The sequence below is a fragment of the Rhinoderma darwinii genome (genome assembly GCF_050947455.1).
Source record: "Rhinoderma darwinii isolate aRhiDar2 chromosome 4 unlocalized genomic scaffold, aRhiDar2.hap1 SUPER_4_unloc_7, whole genome shotgun sequence".
Taxonomy (NCBI): Eukaryota; Metazoa; Chordata; class Amphibia; order Anura; family Rhinodermatidae; genus Rhinoderma; species Rhinoderma darwinii.
This window is the reverse complement of record NW_027461762.1, coordinates 309,471-333,520: the sequence shown is the minus strand read 5'-3', so window position 1 is coordinate 333,520 and position 24,050 is coordinate 309,471. Positions and strand designations below refer to the sequence as shown.

Sequence of the window (24,050 nt, the reverse complement as noted above, 5' to 3'; positions counted from 1 at the left end):
GGGGTTAATGAAGCTGCCAGTTGAGGACCTGTGAGGCGTCTATTTCTCAAACTAGAGACTCTAATGTACTTGTCTTGTTGCTCAGTTGAGCAGCGGGGCCTCCCACTTCTCTTTCTACTCTGGTTAGAGCCTGTTTGTGCTGTCCTCTGAAGGGAGTAGTACACATCGTTGTAGGACATCTTCAGTTTCTTGGCAATTTCTCGCATGGAATAGCCTTCATTTCTAAGAACAAGAATAGACTGTCGAGTTTCGCATGAAAGCTCTCTTTTTCTAGCCATTTGCAGAGTTTAATCAAACCCACAAATGTAATGCTCCAGATTCTCAACTAGCTCAAAGGAAGGTCAGTTTTATAGCTCCTCTAAACAGCAAAACTGTTTACAGCGGTGCTAACATAATTGCACAAGGGTTTTCAAGTGTTTTCTAAACATCCATTAGCCTTCTAACACAGTTAGCAAACACAATGTACCATTAGAACACTGGAGTGATGATTGCTGGAAATGGGCCTCTATACACCTATGTAGATATTGCATTAAAAACCAGACGTTTGCAGCTAGAATAGTCATTTACCACATTAACAATGTACAGAGTGTATTTCTGATTAATTTAATGTTATCTTCATTGAAAAAAACTGTGCTTTTCTTTCAAAAATAAGGAAATTTCTAAGTGACCCTAAACTTTCGAACGGTAGTGTATTTGTGTATATATATATGTATGTGTGTGTATGTATATATATATATATATATATATATATACTTATATATGTATATGTGTGTGTGTGTATATACTGTATATGTGTGTGTGTATGTAATATATATATATATATATATATATATATATAATGTGTGTGTATATATGTATATATATATGTGTGTTTGTATATATATATATATATATATATATACATATATATATATATATATATATATATATATATGTGTATGTATAATGTGTGTGTGTGTATGTGTATGTGTATACACACACACACACAAACACTGCATATTACATTACACACACACGGAGGCCTCGTTTCACTTGTCTTATCCATCATTCATCTCTCCTTGACTTATTCTCCGCTCACCCTCCGTCTGCGCCCAAGGTCAGTACAGTCCTGTCAATCATTAGATGAAGCGATAAAACACAGGGGAAGGTCACGGTCACAGGATCTTGGGCTATGAATCGAAACTCCATCATTTAAAGGGCCCCATCCACCCTATAGATAAACCGCACAGCACCTGGGCAATGTAGTGCGCAGGACCTGTAGGCGATGTGATATAATTTGTAGATTGCTGTAGAGAGGAGTTCAGAGCCCCCAAATCTTGCCGCCAATGTAATATGGACTTGCATTGATCCCAGGCTGAGGAGTCCACTGTACTGGGCATGTGCAGCCTGAAGCTTGTGATCCTCTAGAGCGGAGACTCTCCAGCGGTTGTGAAACTACGACTCCCAGCATGCCAGGGCCTTGCCACCTGGTGAGGTTATTAAAGGGGAACTCCACTCAATTTATGGCTGTGCATAAAATGTGTCTTCTCCACACTGAGTGCTCACCCTGTGTCCGCTGCCTCCTCTCCTATCAATCTCCATGCCTCCCTCTGTATATTTCCTGTCCTCAAGGTTACGCCTGTCTCTACATATACACCCAGCATCTCCTAAGGCCCCATCTACACGAACGTGCTTTTGCGGCCGCAATTCCCCCGAAAATCCACGGGAGAATTGCGGCCCCATTCATTTTTCTGGGGCAATGCACACGACCGTAGTTTTTACGGTCTGTGCATGGCCCGGGAGCCCGCACCGCAGAAAGAACGGACCTGTCTTATTACGGCTGTCTTCTGCGATCCGGGCTCATTGAAAATAATGGCCGCGGCCATGTGCATGTCCCGCAATTTGCGGGCGGCTCGTGGCTGACAGTCCGCAGCCGGCCGACCCGAAATTCACGGCCGTGCACATGGCTACGGTCGTGTGCATGAGGCCTAAGTCTTCAGCTTCACTATGGTCCCTCTGCTGCTGCCGGCCCTCGTCGTCCTCTTCTTTCTATACTTAAGATGTTCCCACTCCAAGTGTCGCCTGTCAGGACTCGACCAGAACCAGCGCCCTCCGCGTCCCGCACCACTGCCCTTCATCGGGAATCTGATGGATCTGGGGCGCAGTGATCTTCCTCGACATTTCATGCGCCTGGCCCAGAAATACGGCCCCATCTATCGTCTCAGCTTCTGGGGTCAAGGTATTTGAGGGTCCGGGGTTTTTTTGTGGTATTTTATTACTAAAACTGCTTTACTTCCAAAACTAGAAATAATAAAAATGACACTGGCACTAAAAAGTGACGACCAGTCCGCCAAGCATTAGATGTGGTCACTTCTTTAAGGCGACTTGCACCGAGACCAGCACCCATTCTGCTGGAACAATGTAAATTGACGATTCACATGGTCATTACGAAGGACTCCTATGGTCAGCCATACAGCAGGCAATGGGTGGCTCATGAGCCACTGGTTGGGAACCCCCGCTGTAGCCTGTGACTTACGGGTAAAATGGTTTACAGCGGGTCTAGAAAATCTTTATTGGCACAACAAGGCAATGTGTTATGCGGCCCGAAAAAATACCCAAAATAGGCCGTGTGAACATACCCTTATAGCTCTTTAATATGTAGCTGCCTCTTTTTCAAAGGACCAAAAGGTAATTGGACAATTATCTCAATAGGCTATTTAATGGGCTGCATGGGCTATTCCCTCGTTATTCCATCACCAATTAAGCAGGTAAAGGGTCTGGAGTTGATTCCAGGTGTGGGATTTGCATTTGGAAGCTGTTGCTGTGAACCCACAACATGAGGTGAAAGGAGCTCTCAATGCAAGTGAAACCGACCATCGCTAGGCTGAAAAAAAATGAAGAAATCCATCAGAGAGAAGCACAAATGTCAGGAGTGGCCAAATCAACAGTTTGGTATATTGTTAAAAAAAAAAAGAAAAAAAAAGAGCGCACTGGTGATCTCAGGAACTCCAAAAGGCCTGGACGTCCACGTAAAACAAGAGTGGTGGATGATCGCAGAATCCTTTCCATGGTGAAGAAAACCCCTTCACAACATCTACCCAAGTGACGAACACTCTCCTGGAAGTAGGTGGATCAGTATCTAAGTCCACCATAAAGAGAAGACTTCATGAGAGCAAATACAGAGGGTTCACAAGGTGAAAACCATTAATCAGCCCCAGAAAGGCCAGATTAGACTTTACCAAACAACAAGTAAAGAAGCCGCCCAGTTCTGGAACAGCATGAAACTAAGATCAACCTGCACCAGAATGATGGGAGGAAGAAAGTATGGAGAATCCTCGGAACGGCTCATGATCCAAAGCACACCACATCCTGTGTAACACATGTATAGCATGTGTAGCAATGTGGTGGCATGGCGGGGGCAGTGTGGTGGCATGGGCATGCATGGCTGCCTGGCACTGGGTCACTAGTGTTTGTTGATGATGTGACTGAAGACAGAAGCGGCTGGATGAATTCTGAAGTGTTCAGGGATTTACTTTCTGCTCAGATTCAACCACATGCAGCAGGTGATTGGACGTTGCTTCACAGGACAGATGAACAATGACCCAAAACATTCTGCGAAAGCAACCCAGGAGTATATAAGGCAAAAAAGTGGAATATTCTGCAATGACCGAGTCACCAGATCTCAACGCGCTCGAGCTGCATTTCTTTAGCTTAAAGGGAATGTGTCGCTAGAAAAATGTTTTTTTTTAGTTAAACTGTTAGTATATAAATGATTAAACATTGTTCTAATTTTTTAACATTTTTTCACAAGTCAGGAAATATTATAAATTAGATTCTAATTTATAACATTTCCATGTGCTGGTCACTAGAGGGAGCAATTCCCAAAATTGCAGCATTGGCATGTGGTAAAGCAACCTCATTGCTTTATGCTGCAAAATTGGAGAAGACACACTCGCTTTAGCGTCCTCAAACAATCCCCCCTCCTTTATCCTGGCTAGTGCCAGGAGAAAGGAGGGGGTTGAATGTTCAAACCTCCTACACTGTGTGTCGCCATTTTTTGAGCGAATGTACAGTGTAGGAGGATTAGATACAGTGGTAAATACAGTATAACCCGAACATACACAAACATAACTTACCTGCTCCTGCCGCCGCCGCTCCGTCCGCTCCTAGTCCTTGCTTCTGAACATATGGACGGAAGCCGCGACCGGAAGTAGTCATCTTACTGTCCGGCCGCGACTTCCGGTCCACATGAAAATGGCGCCGGATGTCGCTCGGCCGAAGACCTTCCTTTTGGACTGTGTGGGAGCGGCGCATGTGCCGTTCCCACACAGACGGCGTACGCTATAGTGAATGGAACGGCTCCCGTTCGCATTCTCTATGGGGATGTATGTGCCGTATTCCATCTCTGTATGTGTCGTTAATCGACACATACAGAGATGAAAATAAAATGGCAGTCCACATAGTGAAGTGAAGTAAAAGTAATAGTAATAAAAAAGTACAACACAAAAACACAAATAAATAAAATTTATTTTAATAACATACTAAAAGCAATAACATATAAAAAAAATAAAATTTGCGCGACACCTTCCCTTTAAAGATTAAAGGTTCTCTTTAATCTGTGTCAATATTGCAGGATGCGATCAGGTGGCCCTGTAAATATAGGAGGTGTCCATTTGCAATAGAAATGAATGGATGAGTATTTTTATCTGCAATTATGGTCCGTAAAGGAGTGTGAGGTGTGTGCCAATATACAGAGCTTTACTAGCCTATTCTGCTGCCTTAAAGGGAATGTGTCGCGAATTAAACCTTTTTTTTTTTAAGTGTTGTTACTTATTGCTATTGTATTTTTTAAGTTTTTTGCTTTATTTTTTTTTTCTTCCATATGGTGGAAAGTATTAAAAATTAAATAATAATTTGACATGTTTTCCTATGTTGGCCACCAGGGGGAGAACTTCCCAGAATTACAGCAAGGTGAATAAGGCAAAGTAACCTGACTCACAGCTGCCGTAAATGTGGGAGGGAATCTCACCCCCCCCTCCCACAAGCCAGGAAAAGGTGTCTTCAAATTGCTAAGCAGTGTCCGGCAGCCATTTTGGGTGTGATTCTGCATCTGGCAGAAGTTATAGGAAACACCAAAAGGCTAAGTGTATGTTCACACGCTTACTAAACAAAGGGAAAACCGCTCCTGATTTTCAGCCATTTTTTAATCTAACTCACGTTTTTACGGCCGTTTTTGGAGCTGTTTTTCTATAAAGTTAATTAAAAACGGCTCCAAAAACGTCCCAAGAAGTGATGTACACTTCATTTTGGCGGGCGTCTTTTTACGTGCCGGTTTTGGAAAACGACCACGTAAAAAACGCCCTGTCGGAACAGAATGCCGTATCTCCCATTGAAATCAATGGGCAGACGCTTGCAGGCGTCCTGCTTCCGATTTTTCAGCTGAAAACACTGCGTGTGAACATACCCTTAGAATGATGAAAGTGAAGAGAATGACTTTTCAGTTGACCGGTTCACACGCCGTGTATTTTTTGCACATTTTACGTGCCAAAAAGCACATTAAAAAAAATGCTTGATTACACTTGATTTTGCACAACTAGAGATTTATCGTTCGGGGGTCTGGGAAAGCTGGGTGACCACCATTACCCCCTCCTACTGGAGTGTGTTTGGGGATGTGACTAATGAACCTTTCACACTCCAGTAGGAGGGGTAATGGTGGTCACCCAGCTTTCCCAGACCCCTGAACGATAAATCTCTCTAGTTGTGCTGAGACTGAGAGGTTCATTAGTCACATTCCCAAACAGTCTCAGCACAACTAGAGAGATTTATCGTTCAGGGGTCTGGGAAAGCTGGGTGACCACCATTACCCCTCCTACTGGAGTGTGAGAGGTTCATTAGTCACATCCCCAAACAGTCTCAGCACAACTAGAGAGATTTATCGTTCAGGGCTTTCCCAGTACAGTTGCATCATGTGTGCTTCATACAAGGGGGGGGGCCCGTCGGGGGTCACGAGAGCGGGGGTCTGTGAGATAGAGAGTGGGACAGACAGAGACACACACCTTACCTGCAGTGCAGCTGGTCTTCAGTATGGCGCCTGCTAACTCCCTGCAAACAGCTGCTCTGCTGTGTGACTCAGTACAGAGACAGAGAGCAGAGTCAATGGAACGGCTCCCGTTCATTGACTCCTATGCCCTGTAGCTGCCGTATTCCATCTCTGTATGCGTCGTTAATCGACACATACAGAGATTAAAAAAAAATGGCAGCCCCAATAGAGTAAAAGAAAGAAAAAAAAGAAAAAGTACAACACAAATAAATAAAATTTATTTTAATGACATACTAAAAGCAATATTATATAGAAAAAAATAATTTTGTGATCATCCTACCATATATCCAACTTTACAGGTGTTTAGAAAGGTGCGGAGTAGAGAGGGAATATCACAACAGTTATCACCCCTCACTCCGGTTTTGGGTAACCCGGAATTTGGCCCAGGTGTAAAGGATCTGCCAGGCACAGCTTCGGGGTTAACTTCCAGAGGTAATCAGTCTTCACCTGAGTCTATCTCTCTGAGACTGACTCCAGCTTCCACCACTCAGGCTGGCAGGCTTAGGAGTGGGAGAGCCTATCGCAGCCTGGCCAGACTCAGCTAGCTCCCGCCCTCTGTCTATTTATACCTGCCTTTCCTGTTCCTCCTTGCTTGTGATTCTTTCCGTGTGGTTTCCTGGCCCAGCTACAGCTCCGAACAATTTGATCCTGCTCCATTCTGACCCTGGCTTTCTGACGACTCTTCTGCTCTGCGTTTTGTACCTCGTGCTCTCCTGGTTTGACTTGGCTCGTTCACCACTCTGTTGCTCACGGTGTTGCCGTGGGCAACTGCCCCTTTCCCTTTGCTTTATATTCCCTTGTATGTTTGTCTTGTGCACTTACTGAGCGTAGGGACCGCCACCCAGTTGTACCCCGTCGCCTAGGGCGGGTCGTTGCAAGTAGGCAGGGACAGAGTGGCGGGTAGATTAGGGCTCGCTTGTCCGTTTCCCTACCCCTATCATTACATAATCACAGGCCCATATACCTAGTCTACCCTGGTCCCTGACACTACTATGGACCCCCTTGAGTCCCTGGCTCAGCAAATGCAGGGTCTCTCCCTACAGGTCCAGGCCCTGGCTCAGAAGGTCAACCAGCCTGATGCTACCTTGGTAGTTCCCCTCACCTCAACTCCTGAACCCCACCTCAAGTTGCCCGACCGGTTCTCAGGGGACCGGAGGGCTTTTCTCTCCTTTCGGGAGAGTTGCAGGCTTTACTTTCGCTTAAAGCCCCACTCCTCAGGTTCTGAGAGCCAGCGAGTGGGTATAATTATGTCCCGGCTCCAGGACGGGCCCCAAGAATGGGCCTTCTCCTTGGCTCCTGAACTTTCCTCCGTTGATCTTTTCTTCTCTCGGACTCATTTATGACGAGACTGACAAGACTGCCTTTGCCGAGAGTCAGCTGGTGACCTTACGTCAGGGTAAGAGACCTGTTGAGGAGTATTGTTCTGACTTTAGGAAGTGGTGCGTAGCTTCTCGGTGGAATGACCCTGCCTTAAGGTGCCAGTTTAGGTTGGGTCTGTCGAATGCCCTGAAAGACCTGCTAGTTAGCTATCCCTCTTCTGACTCCCTAGACCAGGTTATGGCTTTAGCGGTACGACTTGACCGACGTCTCAGGGAACGACAACGCGAACGTTTATGTGTTTTCTCCTCCGACTCCCCCATGATGCCTCCCGAGGTTCCGTCGCTTCGTTCTTCCCCGGAAGACTCAGAGGTACCTATGCAACTCGGGGCCTTCGTGTCCCCCCAACAACGTAGAGATTTCCGCAGGAAGAATAGTCTCTGCTTCTACTGTGGGGATGACAAGCATCAAGTGAACAACTGTCCTAAGCGTAAGAATGCAGCCAGAGAACTTCCGCGCCTAAGTGATCATCGGGGAGGTCACTTGGGCGCACAGGTATTTCCCGTAAATATGAAACGTAATAAGATCTTGCTTCCCTTTCAGGTCTCTTTTGGTGGTAGGTCTGCTACCGGCAGCGCCTTCGTGGATTCAGGGTCCTCTGCTAATATCATGTCTGTGGAATTTGTTATGTCTCTTGCTATGCCTTTGATTGATTTGCCTAAACCTGTCCCGGTAGTGGGTATCGACTCCACTCCTCTTGCTAATGGTTATTTTACACAGCATACCCCTGTTTTTGAACTCCTTGTTGGCTCCATGCATTTGGAGCAGTTCTCTGTACTGTTGATGCAGGGATTATCGTCCGATTTGGTTTTAGGCCTTCCCTGGTTGCAGTTGCATAATCCCACGTTTGACTGGAATACTGGGGAGCTTACCAAATGGGGTAATGAATGTTTGACGTCATGTTTTTCTGTTAATTCTATTTCTCCCCCTGAGGAGGTGAACACGCTACCTGAGTTTGTTCGGGACTTCGCTGATGTTTTCTCTAAGGAGGCCTCCGAAGTGTTACCTCCTCATAGAGAATACGATTGCGCTATCGAATTGGTACCAGGAGCTAAGCTTCCTAAGGGTAGGATATTTAATCTTTCTTGTCCCGAACGTGAAGCCATGAGAGAGTATATCCAGGAATGCCTGGCCAAGGGTTACATTCGCCCCTCTACTTCTCCGGTAGGTGCTGGCTTCTTCTTCGTAGGGAAGAAGGATGGTGGTCTTAGGCCATGCATTGACTACCGTAACCTGAATAAGGTCACTGTAAGGAACCAGTATCCCCTTCCTTTGATTCCTGATCTCTTTAATCAGGTTCAGGGGGCCCAATGGTTCTCTAAGTTTTATCTACGGGGGGCGTATAACCTTATCCGCATCAAAGAGGGGGATGAGTGGAAGACTGCGTTTAACACGCCCGAAGGTCATTTCGAATACCTCGTCATGCCCTTTGGGTTGTGTAATGCGCCGGCGGTCTTCCAGAATTTCATAAATGAGATTTTGAGAGATTACCTGGGGATATTTCTTGTAGTGTACCTTGTTGACATACTGGTGTTTTCCAAGGACTGGCCCTCCCACATTGAGCATGTCAGGAAGGTGCTCCAGGTCCTTCGGGAAAACAAACTGTTTGCAAAAACCGAAAAATGTGTGTTTGGGGTACAGGAGATACCATTTTTGGGTCAAATCCTCACTCCTCATGAATTCCGCATGGACCCCGCCAAGGTTCAGGCTGTGGCGCAATGGGTCCAACCTGCCTCCCTGAAGGCGTTACAGTGTTTTTTGGGGTTCGCTAATTATTACAGGAGATTCATTGCTAACTTCTCGGTCATCGCTAAGCCTCTTACGGACCTCACTCGCAAAGGTGCTGATCTCCTCCACTGGTCTCCAGAGGCTGTCCAGGCTTTTGAGGTCCTTAAGAAGTGCTTTATCTCGGCCCCGGTGCTGGTTCAGCCCAACCAAATGGAGCCATTTATCGTGGAAGTTGACGCATCCGAGGTGGGAGTGGGTGCTGTCTTGTCCCAGGGTACCAGGTCCCTCACCCATCTCCGCCCCTGTGCCTACTTCTCCAGGAAGTTTTCGCCCACTGAGAGTAACTATGATATTGGCAACCGCGAACTCTTAGCCATTAAATGGGCATTTGAAGAGTGGCGCCACTTCCTGGAGGGGCTAGGCACCAGGTAACGGTCCTTACCGACCACAAGAATCTGGTTTTCCTAGAATCTGCCCGGAGGCTAAACCCGAGACAAGCTCGATGGGCGCTATTTTTTACCAGATTCAACTTTTTGGTTACCTATAGGGCTGGGTCTAAAAATATTAAGGACGATGCACTGTCGCGTAGCTTCATGGCCAGCCCTCCTTCGGAGGAAGATCCTGCTTGTATTTTGCCTCCCGGTATAATCATTTCTTCTATTGATTCTGATTTAGTCTCTGAAATTGCAGCTGATCAAGGTTCAGCTCCCGGGAACCTTCCTGAGGACAAGCTGTTTGTTCCCCTGCAATACCGGCTAAGGGTACTTAGGGAAAATCATGACTCCGCACTATCTGGTCATCCAGGCATCCTGGGCACCAAACACCTCATTGCCAGAAACTATTGGTGGCCTGGGTTGCCTAAAGACGTTAAGGCCTACATCGCCGCTTGTGAGGTTTGTGCTAGGTCCAAGACTCCCAGGTCCCGACCAGCGGGCTTACTACGTTCGTTGCCCATTCCCCAGATACCTTTGACACATATCTCCATGGATTTTATCACCGATTTGCCTCCATCCCAAGGCAAGTCGGTGGTGTGGGTGGTAGTAGACCGCTTCAGTAAGATGTGCCACTTTGTGCCCCTCAAGAAACTACCCAACGCCAAGTCGTTAGCTACCTTGTTTGTCAAACACATCCTGCGTCTCCATGGGGTCCCTGTAAATATTGTTTCGGACAGAGGGGTACAATTTGTTTCTTTGTTTTGGAGAGCCTTCTGTAAGAAGTTGGAGATTGATCTGTCCTTCTCCTCTGCTTTCCATCCTGAAACCAATGGCCAAACTGAGAGGACTAATCAATCTCTAGAACAATATTTAAGGTGTTTTATCTCTGACTGTCAATATGATTGGGTCTCATTCATTCCCCTCGCTGAATTTTTCCTTAATAACCGGGTCAGTAACTCGTCAGGGGTCTCCCCCTTTTTCTGTAATTTTGGGTTTAATCCACGGTTCTCCTCAGTTTCACCTGGTAGTTCCAACAATCCCGAGGTAGAGGTCGTTCATCGGGAACTGTGCACAGTCTGGGCCCAGGTTCAGAAGAACCTAGAGGCGTCCCAGAGCGTACAAAAAACTCAGGCTGATAGAAAACGTTCTGCTAACCCCTTGTTTATGGTCGGGGATCTGGTGTGGTTATCATCTAGGAACTTGCGTCTTAAGGTCCCGTCCAAGAAGTTTGCTCCCCGGTTTATTGGGCCGTATAAGGTCATTGAAGTCCTCAATCCTGTCTCCTTCCGGCTGGAGTTACCCCCATCTTTTCGTATACACGACGTGTTTCATGCCTCCCTCCTTAAACGCTGCTCCCCGTCCTTAGCTCCCTCGAGGAAACCTCCTGTTCCCGTTCTCACCCCTGAGGGGGTGGAATTCGAGGTGGCCAAGATTGTGGACAGCAAGATGGTCCAAGGCTCCCTCCAGTACCTGGTCCATTGGAGAGGATACGGGCCTGAGGAGAGGACTTGGGTACCCGCCCGGGATGTTCACGCTGGGGTATTGGTCAGGAAGTTCCACCTTCGTTTCCCCAGTAAACCAGGTCCACTTAGAAAGGGTCCGGTGGCCCCTCATAAAAGGGGGGGGGGGTACTGTAAAGGATCTGCCAGGCACAGCTTCGGGGTTAACTTCCAGAGGTAATCAGTCTTCACCTGAGTCTATCTCTCTGAGACTGACTCCAGCTTCCACCACTCAGGCTGGCAGGCTTAGGAGTGGGAGAGCCTATCGCAGCCTGGCCAGACTCAGCTAGCTCCAGCCCTCTGTCTATTTATACCTGCCTTTCCTGTTCCTCCTTGCTTGTGATTCTTTCCGTGTGGTTTCCTGGCCCAGCTACAGCTCCGAACAATTTGATCCTGCTCCATTCTGACCCTGGCTTTCTGACGACTCATCTGCTCTGCGTTTTGTACCTCGTGCTCTCCTGGTTTGACTTGGCTCGTTCACCACTCTGTTGCTCACGGTGTTGCCGTGGGCAACTGCCCCTTTCCCTTTGCTTTATATTCCCTTGTATGTTTGTCTTGTGCACTTACTGAGCGTAGGGACCGCCGCCCAGTTGTACCCCGTCGCCTAGGGCGGGTCGTTGCAAGTAGGCAGGGACAGAGTGGCGGGTAGATTAGGGCTCACTTGTCCGTTTCCCTACCCCTATCATTACACCAGGTCTGTCAGATCAGACCTTTAAGATATGGGTACAGCAGGGGCATTTTAGAGTAAGTCATTTTTATAGGGGCAATGCATGGCTGCGTGCAGGGTCGCCATCAGGAATTTCAGGGCCCCCTACAGCTAAGTTTTCTGGGCCCCCCTACCGTGGCACCGCCTGTTAACGGTACTCCGTCCAGCACTATATCATGCTACCCAGGGCCGCCTTCAGGGGGGGTATTATGGGTACTGATGTGAGAGGTCCGGCCAAACCTAATTGAAAGGGGGGCCCGGCAACTGCCGCGACTTGCCTTTGGTAGAAAAAAAACAGGCCCCTGCAATGAATGTCGTGAGCTGCGGGCCCCCCTTTCAATTAGGTTTGGTCGGGTCTCTCACATCAGTACCCATAATACCCCCCCTGATGGCGGCCCTGGGTAGCATGGAGGTCGTCATGGGGGCCGTCAAACACTGCCGCCCATGCGAACGATCGCGCGCACACGCAAACTCCCGCTCATGCGCACCTGCAACCGCCTGGAACCGCGCACCAAATTTTGAGGCAGATTTTTACCTGCCCACACTATCTTGCCGCGTTTTTTGCCCGTGGCGATTGAGGACAGCAGACAAAAAACGTAGGGAAAAATGCATTTTCTGCCTCCCATTGATTTCGATGGGAGGTCAGAGGCGGAACCGCGGCAAGAAAGGACGTGCTGCTTTTTCTTTTTTCCGCGACTGGCTCCCATTGATTTCAGATTAAATCAATGGGAGGCGGTTTTGGAAGTTGTTTGGTGCTGATTCTGACGCAGTGTCCGAGTCAATATCTAGGCCCAAAAACTCTGAACTGGGCCTTATTGTTAGGGCTTATTCAGACGAACGTGTAATACATCCGTGCAACGTGCGTGATTTTCACGCGCCTCGCACGGACCTATCTAACTCTACGGGGCCGTGCAGACTGTCAGTGAGTTTCATGCAGCGTGTGTCCGGGTGTCCGCTGCGTAAAACTCACGACATGTCCTATATTTGTGCATTGTTCGTGCATCACGCACCCATTGAAGTCAATGGGTGCGTGAAAATCACGCCCAGCACTTCCGCAGCAGTATAAACTATGACTGAAAACAGAAAAGAACCACGTGCTACAAACATACAAACAGTGTCATAATGATGGCGGCTGCGCGAAAATCACGCAGCCACGCATCATACGCTGCTGCCACACGGAGCTGTTATGGACCTTTTGCATGCGCAAAATGCCACGTTTTTGCGCACGCAAAAAGCACACGCTCGTGTAAATCCGGCCTTAGGGTAGGAACACACTAGGCATGAACAATGCAGATTTTATGCAACACATTTTATTGTGGAAAATCCGCAGCGTATTACAGTCGCAGCAGAGTGGATGAGGTTTGAACAAATCTCATCCACACGCTGCAAAAATAATGGACCTGCAGTGCGGCTTTTGGCTTTTTAAGCCGCAGCATGTCAATTTATTCTGTGGAATCGCCGCTCCTCTGTTGCGGAAATGCTGCGGTTCTGCCGCAAAAATCACACATGAGAAAAAAAAAGGCACTTTTTTAAATTTATAAAAAAGTTTAGACTTGCCCCGGCCGTAGTCCTGGTGACACGATCCTCTATTCTTAGCGCAGCCCGGCCTCCTGTCATGACGTTTCATCCCATGTGACTGCTGCAGCGGTCACATGGTCTACAGCGTCATCCCAGGAGGCGGGGCTACGTTCAGAAGAGAGAGATGCGTCACCAGGACTAGTCTAAACTTTTTTTTCCCTGCAGGATTCCCGCAGCGGACAAGCCTCACGAAACCTGCGCCACTATTTGGTGCGGTTTTGCTGTCGGAATTCCCTGCGGCTACCGGGGCGGATAACATGTGTAGTTTTACTCAGCATATCCGCCTAGTGTGTTCCTACCCTTATGATGTCGCTCCTGGAGCTGCTGCCGGTCTCTAAATAGGCAGTTGGTCCAGTAGAATTTGTAATTCTTTTTTTTTGTGAACCAGCTTAAAAAAATACAAAACTTTTGTGTTAGGGCCTGTTCACATCACCGTTCGCTTCCGTTCCGGGGTTCCGTCTGAGGTTTCCGTCGGGTGAACCCCGCAACGGAAAGTGAAAGTGACAGCACAGCTTCCGTCACCCTTAGCGCAGTCGACTACGCTATTGATTCCGTCCGAAAACCTGCCGGAATGGTGACGAACGGAAACCATTAGCGATGTTTCCGTCACCATTGATCTCAATGTTTCCACAATAAAATGTGTTGCATAAAATCCGCAGTGTTCATGCCTAGTGTGTTCCTACCCTAAGGCCGGATTCACACAAGCGTGTGCTTTTTGCACGCGCAAAAAACGTGGCATTTTGCGCATGCAAAAGGTCCATAACAGCTCCGTGTGTCAGCAGCGTATGATGCGCGGCTGCGTGAGTTTTGCGCAGCCGCCATCATTATGACACTCTGTTTGTATGTTTGTAGCACGTGGTGCTTTTCTGTTTTCATTCATAGTTTATACTGCTGTGGAAGTGCTGGGTGTGATTTTCATGCTCCCATTGACTTCAATGGGTGCGTGATGCGCCAACCACGCACAAATATAGGACATGTCGTGAGTTTTACGCAGCGGACACACGCTGCGTGAAAATCACTGACGGTCTGCACGGCCCCATAGACTAACATAGGTCCGTGCGAGGCGCGTGAAAATCACGCACGTTGCACGGACGTATTACACGTTCGTCTGAATAAGCCCTAACAATAAGGCCCAGCTCACAGAGTTTTTGGGCCTTGATATTGACTCGGACACTGCGTCAGAATCAGCACCAAAAAACTTCCAAAACCGCCTCCCATTGATTTAATCTGAAATCAATGGGAGCCAGTCGCGGAAAAAAGAAAAAGCAGCAAGTCCTTTCTTGCCGCGGTTCCGCCTCTGACCTCCCATCGAAATCAATGGGAGGCAGAAAATTCATTTTTCGCTGCGTTTTTTGTTTGCTGTCCTCAATCGCCGCGGGCAAAAAACGCGGCAAGATAGTGTGGGCAAGTCAAAATCTGCCTCAAAATTCTTTAAGGAATTTTGAGGCAGATTTTTTTTTGCCTGCAAAATACTGTGTGAACAGGGCCATACATAAACAGCACTTTGAGATAATTTACTCACCGTGTCAGAAGAGCTGCTCCCACTCCAGTCCTCTTCCGGCGATGTCTTCCAGGCGAGGTCTTCGGTCCAGACGTCCAGTCCTTCACCTCCAGCCAGGCTCCAGGTAAGTTTTGTCCATGTGTGACCGTGGCTGCGCGAACTTCGTTCGCGGGTGCGCGCACCGGCGGTCTCGAGTGCGGCCGTTCGTGGGTGCGCGCTCGTGACTGCACATGCGCGGGAGTTTCCTTGTGCGCGCGATAGGTCGCGCGCGGGCGGTTTGACGGCCCCCCCATGGGGAGGGGGCCCGCAGCAGCTCACGACATTCTTTTGGTGAAAAAAACGGGCCCCATTGCAGGGGCCCGTTTTTTCCTACCAAAAGAATGTCACGGCAGTTGCCCGGCCACCCTTTCAGTTAGGTTTGGCCGGGCCCTTCACACCAGTACCCCTAATACCCCCCTGATGGCGGCCCTGGCTGCGTCGAGAAGAGCGTTCCCAGCCAGAGGGTCTCCCGGACGCGTCCCAATGGCAGGCGTTACAGTTGACTCATTACTTGTCAAGACTACCTACACCGGCTTCCTATGACCGAGCTCTATCTTCCTTTGAAACTATGTGTTCTCAAACGGGGCATGTGAGACGGGCCCTGTCCAGTCTTTACTGCGTGCTGCTCACTCCTGCTGAGGATTTCATCCCACCATATATTACGAAATGGGAAAGAGATCTTCAGATTACTCTAACACAAGAGCAAAGGGAAAAGATCATGCTCCTCACACATAAGGCGTCTATTAGTAACGCCTATCAGGAAACCAGTTTTAAAATACTATCCCGTTGGTACAGAGTCCCACATGTGCTACATAAAATGTTCCCGGATGTTTCTCCTTTATGTTGGCGATGCGGCAGAGAAGAGGGAACGCTTTTACATATATTCTGGAGCTGTGAGAACCTTCGCACCTATTGGTCAGAGGTTCAAGATATCATTCTGGAGATCACAGGAATCTCGCTGGGAGATGATCCGGCATGGATTTTGCTGCACCACCACGATATACCTGTGGGGCGCTACAGGAAGATGTTAGTGAGACATTTGCTGAACGCAGCTAAGGCTTGTATTCTCGGGGGGTTGGAGATCCTCTGAGCCTCCTGTGACTAGACAATGGCTGGAGCGCAATCACGAAATTCGGAGAATGGAGGAGTTGCTCCATTCCGCACCCGAACGAGCAACACAGTTTCAGAAAACCTGGTTCTATTGGTTTGACTTCTGCAAGTCGGGCAGATACAAGAGGGCCATGGGTGAACTGATTAGTGGAGAACCAGGGAGCTCTTGAGTTCTCTCTGGTCTGTGATGTGCTGTGGGGGGGGGGGGGGAGTGAGGGGAGAACATCTCCCCTTCTCCCTCTTAAAGGAACAGTGTCATCACAAATAATTTTTTTATATGTTAAAGATGTTAGTGCTTTAATAAAAACGTTTATTTTCATTTGTGTGTTTGTGTTTTACTGTTTCTTATTTTTACACTTTTTCTTCCCTATGGGGGCTGCCATTTTTTGTTCCATTTCTGTGTGTGTCGATTAACGACACACACAGACATGGAACACGGCAGCCACAGTCCCATAGGGACTGCGAACGGCTCCCGTCCCATTGACTGCCGTGTACGGCGTCTGTGTGGGAACTGCGCATGCGCCGCTCCCACACAGTCCTATTCGAAATTGGCGCCGTCCGGCGCCATTTTCCTGTGGACCGGAAGTCGCGGCCGGACAGTAATATTACTACTTCCGGTCGCGGCTTCCGGACTTGTGCACATGGAACAGCGGCAGCAAAGGGAGCGGACGGGCCGGAGGGAGCCGCGGCGGCAGGAGCAGGTAAGAGATTTCAATGTATGTTAGTGTTTGTGTGTGTTTACTACTGTATGTAAACCTACTACACTGTGGGTTACCTCAAAAAATGGCGACACACAGTGTAGGAGGTTAAACCTTTCAAACCCCTCGTTTATCCCGGCACTAGCCAGGATAAAGGAGGGGGGGATGCTGAGAGCTCACTAGAGTGAGGGCTTTTAACCCAATGTTGCAATGCTGCAATTTTGGGAACAGCTCCATCTAGTGACCAAAAATGGGTAGTATTATAAATTAGAAATAATTTATAATATTACATGGACTCGTGCAAAAAAATAAAAAAAATTTGAACAATGTTTAATCACCCATACACTAAATGTTTAATTTTTAAAAAAAAAACATGTTTTTCTGGCAACACATTCCCTTTAAGATTTTCCCTATACCCCCCCCCCCTTCCTTTTGTCCTTCTACCCTTCGTTTACTTCCCTATTTGAATCAATCGTTACTAAGAATTGACTGAGATGTGGGTGATGGAGGGGCGGATGAGGGTGTAATGCTGGTATTCCTGTCTTGCTATACTAATGCTTGTAGTGTATTGATGGTACTATGTTGGGAGGACTTTGATTGCATATTTACTTATTGTTGTTGAAATATAGGTTGAAATGATCGGCCCTCATGGGCTTTTTCTGTACCCATGTCATCCCCTTTTCTTTTTCTGTATCCCCATTTCTTTTCTTGAAAATAAAAAATTTGAAATATAAAAAACAAAAAAAACAAAGGAGGAAACCCAGCGTCTGGTGATGTCCATGGGTTCCAGACTTCAGGCCATCATTGCCTGCAAAGGATTCTCTACAAAGTATTAAAAAAACCATTTATGGTAATGTTAATTTGTCCAATCACTTTTGATCACCTGAAATGAGGAGGTTGTGTAGAAAAATGGTGGCAATTCCTAAACTTTTCACAGGAGATTTTTGTTTAACCCCTTGAAATAAACCTGAAAGTTTCAACTTCAATTGCATCTCAGTTGTTTCATTTCAAATCCAATGTGGTGGCAGCAAAACCCAAATCATGAAGATTGTGTCACTGCCCAAATAATTCTGGACCCAACCCACACACCCACCCACACAGCAAACACTCTGAACAAGCATAGCTGCAGTGTAAAGAATGGGGGTGGGACAGAGCAAGAGTATTGAACTACAGCGAAGCTGGAGTCATTGATCATATCCAAGCCCTTATGAAGATTAGTCTAAAATGATGAAGATCAAAGTTATAATATAAATTTTTTTTTTATTTGAAAAAATTAACAAATCTTCACAGAATAAAAACAGGAAGCGGATCATAAACTCAGCAGAACAATTAGAAGGTCGGCCAGATCAGGTTTCATTAGCGGTTGTGTCCAGCGTCTTTGTTAGCGGTTTTGTCCAGCAGTGCCGCCTTGTGGTCATTTTCTGTGCTACATCCTGGACCCCTACAACCCATTACATAGCTGGACAGAAAAACGACTGCACTACCACCCTGCAAACTGCAGTGGCAGCCATATTGGTTGTAACAACTTTCCCATGAACAGATAAAACAAAGAAAAAACCTCCACTGTAACCAGTGTCAGGAGGGGGCGCTAAAGCCGGTTTACTCTTCCAAACTGGATCTTTTATGCAATGGCAAAACTTGTATTTCCCAATAGATTTTCTCCATTAATATAAAACTATTTACACGTGATCATTCTTCATCAAATCTTGAGAGATAAAACGGCAGCGTTATCACAGTTCATACGGGATGCCTCGGATTCTCCGTGCGAGCTGCATGTCCTTCACAAAGAGAGTGCCCCTATTGGCCTGGTGACTGAAGAGGTAAGAATCTTCAAAGAGACTCACGAGGAAGTCCTCAGCTGACTGTGGATACAGAAGAGCATTAGTCCCTCTTAAAGTGACAGCACTCCCGGTATAATTTACTACACAGCTCGAAGGACTGATCAGATTTCACTTTTATGAGCTGTTAGCTAGAGTGATGGTGGGGGGGGGGGGGGGGTCTGGCCTCTGGAACTCCCACAATGCATCACAACCCCTATGCAAATGTCCCGCTAGGGCATATGGATGTGTTAGAGGGGGCGGGGGCTGAGTAGTGAACCACTGCAAAGAGCAGCTCCCTCTCTGGTTGACCCATGCGTTACATGGACAGTGCATTGTAGGAGATACTGACCTCTTGTAGCGCCATAAGTGCGGTGCTTTGCCAGTAGTAAAACACGCCGCGGGAATACTTCAGGCAGATCTCTCTCACCTGCAAGAATAAAAGGGGAATATCACCGACAATAAAGAGGAGCAGCCGCAGAGGACACATCCACTCACCAGGCGGAAAAACGGGGTTTTCTGAATGAGCAGATTGGTTGATTTTTGGTACTTTCTTATTTCCATCAGCGCACGGGCTCCTGGGCGGTAGCGTCTTCTTCGTTGCGTGCTCGGTCTGTGACTTGTTTCCCCTCTACCTGTAAGAAAGAAATCCATAATCACAGCTGAAAATGAATCTCCCGCTACATGGAAATTCACTGTCTGGCCGGGGTCACACGTAGGGTAAACACGGCGGATTTTCTGCAACGGATTTCATTGCGGAAACTCCACAGCGTAATACATAAGCAGAAGAGTGGAGGAGATTCAAACAAATCTCATCCAGACGCAGCGGAAAAAAACCGCCAAACTTACCCAGATCTCTCTGCTCCTGCATTCAACCCGGCCTCCAGGGATGATGTCTCATCCCATATGACTGCTGCAGAACATCAGAGGGACACGTCACCATGGCTACGGGTAAGTATGGGTTTTTTTGGTTTTTTTCTACCTTCTATGGACATTCCAGCCGAAAAACTGCAGTTTTTCAGCCAGAATTACCTCCGGAGCCCAGGGCCAATACGCTGTGTACTTTTACGCCGCGTATCTGCCCTGTGTGAACATGGCCTATTACCTTAATGTCCCCCAAGGAACATCAGGTAAACAGATTTAAAACAGAACATGCTACCTGCAGCCACCACTAGAGGGAGCTCATTGTATATGGTTGTACATTGAACTTGGTAACAAAACAGTATGCAGTGAGCTCCCTCTAGTGGTGGCTGCAGGGAGACAAAATTATACCATGTAACTGTCTACGCAGGAGATTTAGAGCTCCGTTTCAGAAAACTGTGCTCACACTGCTGTAAAACTACATTAAGAAATTAATCAGCACAGAATGTTGGACCTAAAAAGGATATAAATGTGGACGTTCAAATTTTAGATACTCTTCTATGACTGATAATTTGGGGTCCATCAAGTCCCATTGATACCTGATTAAAGGGGTTGTACCACGAAAATAATTTTTCACCTATCCACAAGATAGGTGATAAATGCCGGATCGCTGCGGGTTGTTAACAAGAGTGCGGGTCCCAGAGTGGTGGTCACTCAAGTCATTCTCTATGGCAGTGGTCCCCAACCTATTTTGCACCGAGGACCGGTTTGATGCAAGAACATTTTTGCGGGGACTGGCGGGGGGGGTGGGTGGAGAGGTTAGGGTCAGTTCACACATTGCATAAATACGGCGTATACCTGTATTATAATGCGGAAAAATCGGCAGCATAATACAGTAGCAGCAAAGTGGATGAGATAAAACACGTCTCATCCACACGCTGCATAAACGGAGTAGAAAAAAGGCTCAGAAATTGACGTCACAACATCGCGCCTGCCTGCGCGGAGCCGCTCACGGCAGAGTGCATAATTGGGCAAGGAGCAGTCAAACTTGACTATTTCCGTCGATCCCATAGGGAATGAATAGAGCGGTCGGACTGCAGGTTGGAAATTCTTAGATCCCTCATTTCATAATATATCTTCATGGGTGTGAGCTGTGTTCTCAGATTCCCTTCCCAGGGCCATATAGTAACGTGCTTCCTGCAACCACCACTAGGGGGAGACAATTGTGCACGTGCATACAGCTCCTGTTGTGCCTATACAAATCAGTCCTCAGTTTGCTCCCCCTAGTGGCGGCCTTGTGCTACAGAAATTTCTGTATGTAACAGATTTTTACCTGCATAGAAACGAACCCTCTAAGATATAAAGCTGAGAAACGGATTACAATCTAGTATTACACGACCCGAGGTTATCTGGAATTCATTTTTAAAATAAAATATATAATGAGAGTGATAAGATGATCAAGGTGCAACTTTCTCTTACTTGGCGGAGATTGAGGAGGAGCTGCAGGTTTCTTCTGCGGCTGCGCCGACTTCCTGCGGGACGAGCTTTTCTGGGGTGGTTTCATGATGATGTAAAACGCTGCTGAGAGACATACAATCAGTTAAGCAGATAAGAGACGGTGACAATTCAGCAGAATCACAGGTGACGTAGGATAAACTGAGCGGTTTTATACTGACTGATGCCACCAATGCAAGTGACAAGAAAGTGATGACATTGACGGTGAAGATATGAGATTGCCGGATGTCAGTAATTAACGCACGCTGCATCAATGCATACAATAGATCCTCGTGGCATCAATTACCAGAACAGCGACATCAATGATCTATTTAATAATGCGGCAACAGAAGAGCTACCCGCAGCAGATCCCGCAAGCAATGGGCAGATGTTTGCAGACGTAATGGAGCCGTCTTTTCAGGCGTGATTCGAGGCGTAAAACGCCTGAAAATAGGTCGTGTGCACAGAACCTTACAGAGAATCCGTAATCCAGACAAAGGTGGGAAATTTCAAACTGGAGCAAAGGAAAAGTGGAGCAGTCGTCATGGAAATGAAAGGCCGCAGCTGGAGGACGATGAGCTGCAACAATGCAGTACAAATATACAGAAATAAAACATCTAATAATCCATATGATCTCTAGACACGCAGCAGCGAAAATGTACCGTCAGCCCCCCACTCCCAGTAATGACCGTCAGCCCCCCACTCCCAGTAATGACCGTCAGCCCCCCACTCCCAGTAATGACCGTCAGCCCCCCACTCACAGTAATGACCGTCAGCCCCCCCACTCCCAGTAATGACCGTCAGCCCCCCCACTCCCAGTAATGACCGTCAGCCCCCCCACTCCCAGTAATGACCGTCAGCCCCCCACTCCCAGTAATGACGTCAGCCCACCCACTCCCAGTAATGACCGTCAGCCCCCCACTCCCAGTAATGACCGTCAGCCCCCCACTCACAGTAATGACCGTCAGCCCCCCCACTCCCAGTAATGACCGTCAGCCCCCCCACTCCCAGTAATGACCGTCAGCCCCCCCACTCCCAGTAATGTCCGTCAGCCCCCCCACTCCCAGTAATGACCGTCAGCCCCCCACTCCCAGTAATGACCGTCAGCCCCCCCACTCCCAGTAATGACCGTCAGCCCCCCACTCACAGTAATGACCGTCAGCCCCCCACTCCCAGTAATGACCGTCAGCCCCCCCACTCACAGTAATGACCGTCAGCCCCCCACTCACAGTAATGACCGTCAGCCCCCCCACTCCCAGTAATGACCGTCAGCCCCCCACTCACAGTAATGACCGTCAGCCCCCCCACTCCCAGTAATGACCGTCAGCCCCCCACTCCCAGTAATGACCGTCAGCCCCCCACTCCCAGTAATGACCGTCAGCCCCCCACTCACAGTAATGACCGTCAGCCCCCCACTCACATTATAATGACCCCTCAGTAAAGCCACCATCAGCCTCCGTCCCCCCAGTAAAATGACCATCAGCCCCCTCCAGTAAAGCCACCATCAGCCTCAGTCCCCCCGCCCCCCGATAAAATAACCATCTGCCCCTCTAGTAAAGGGACCATCACAGACAGAAAGTGTGATTACCCCTGGGGAAGGAATAAATAAGGAGGTATAAGAACAACAACTCCCAGCATGTCCAGGATGTTATGTGATATCAGAGAAAGTTTACAGGAGGAGGTATAAGAGGAGAGGACTACAACTCCCAGCATGTCCAGACTTAGTATGGGATATCAGAGGACATTACAGGGAGGAGGTATAAGAGAAGAGGACTACAACTCCCAGCATGTCCAGACTTAGTATGGGATATCAGAGGACATTACAGGGAGGAGGTATAAGAGGAGAGGACTACAACTCCCAGCATGTCCAGGACGTTATTATGGGATATCAGAGGACATTACAGGGAGAAGGTAGAAGAGGACTACAACTCCCAGCATGTCCAGGACGTTATTATGGGATATCAGAGGACATTACAGGGAGGAGGTAGAAGAGGAGAGGACTACAACTCCCAGCATGTCCAGGACGTTATTATGGGATATCAGAGGACATTACAGGGAGGAGGTAGAAGAGGAGAGGACTACAACTCCCAGCATGTCCAGGCTGTTATTATGGGATATCAGAGGACATTACAGGGAGGAGGTATAAGAGGAGAGAACTACAACTACCCACATTCCCCTGGCTCCATTTCTCACACAACTGCTAAGAAAGTAAAGAAAACCCACTTACCCTGCCCAGTGTTAATGGCTCCTCTCCCTCCGTCAGGCTTCTAGTGGGAAGCGGTGGGCGGTGCTTGTAACAGACGTCCGCGCGTCACGTCTGCTACAACGTCGGGGGCGGAGCTTGTAGCAAAAAAAATAAAAAAAATTTTAAAAAAAATTGTGATTTTTTTTTTTTTGCCGTGGTTGAGCCGCGGCACCCCTGAACAGCTCTCGGCACCCCGGTTGGGAACCACTGGTATAGATTATATAATAGCCCCACAATATAAAAGCCAAGAAAAAGCAAAAGGCTCCCGCACTGCGTTCTTCCAGGTTATGTATCGCCCCCTTGTGGCTAATAGAAGAAGTACACCAAATGTTCAAACCATCGCTAAAGCCAACAAAACTATATCCTGATGTTTGATCTCCCACAATCTATAATAATAATATAACCGCGCGGTCTCAATGACGTCATCAAGACCTCGGCTGTAAAGAAAAGCCTGTTTATACCCCTGGGTTCCAGGATGGGTCTATTTTAGGCTCGATGGGTTTCTATCAAGTTCTATAGAAAATGCTTAGAAACGTTGTGATATAAAAAAAAAACCTTTTATTGACATTAAGACCCCTTTACCAATGCCGATAATCATACGAGTGCTTGTTTTCGATCACGGGCAGCGACGATCAGACGATAAACTGCACTCATTGGTCAGCTGATCACATCTTTTATGCGTCCCAAAAAATCCTCGTTGTCCACAGCGTACAAACAGGGGATGTGCTGCCGACAATACGTAAACTGTACGAGCACGGACCATCGTATTAACCATCGCTTATCCCTGTACAGCGTGCGTCGGCTCGTGTAAATGAGCGCCGACTCACTGGATACATCGTTGATCGTGCAAGTTCCATCTAGTGAAAAACTGTAAACAGGGAGGA

At 47.7% G+C, this 24,050-nt stretch overlaps 1 protein-coding gene across 4 annotated transcripts; it reads right to left on the bottom strand.

The window, feature by feature from the left end:
- Nucleotides 1-17,989: 17,989 nt before the first annotated feature.
- LOC142684101 (histone H3-like centromeric protein A) lies at nt 17,990-23,260 on the bottom strand. Of its 4 annotated transcripts, none has more exons than XM_075847489.1 (6): nt 23,149-23,260; nt 21,397-21,500; nt 20,907-21,008; nt 19,065-19,201; nt 18,919-18,996; nt 17,990-18,611 (listed from the first exon to the last, which is right to left on the bottom strand). In XM_075847489.1, the coding sequence occupies exons 3-6, from the start codon at nt 20,989-20,991 to the stop codon at nt 18,480-18,482; spliced, it is 432 nt and encodes a 143-aa protein (XP_075703604.1). In that variant the 5' UTR covers nt 20,992-21,008; nt 21,397-21,500; nt 23,149-23,260; the 3' UTR covers nt 17,990-18,479. The 4 variants fall into 4 exon arrangements, with proteins under 4 accessions (XP_075703604.1, XP_075703605.1, XP_075703607.1 ...); XM_075847490.1 differs by having other exon boundaries at nt 20,907-21,005; XM_075847492.1 differs by lacking the exon at nt 21,397-21,500.
- Between the last annotated feature and the right edge of the window lie 790 nt (nt 23,261-24,050).

Excerpts from the sequence above, each read along its gene's own strand:
- LOC142684101 (XM_075847489.1), bottom strand. The coding sequence starts at position 20,991 with ATGAAACCACCCCAGAAAAGCTCGTCCCGCAGGAAGTCGGCGCAGCCG. Across the intron at positions 18,997-19,064 it reads AAACCCCGTTTTTCCGCCTG|GTGAGAGAGATCTGCCTGAA; the intron begins GTGAGTGGATGT and ends TTATTCTTGCAG. Across the intron at positions 18,612-18,918 it reads CACTTATGGCGCTACAAGAG|TCAGCTGAGGACTTCCTCGT; the intron begins GTCAGTATCTCC and ends CTGTATCCACAG.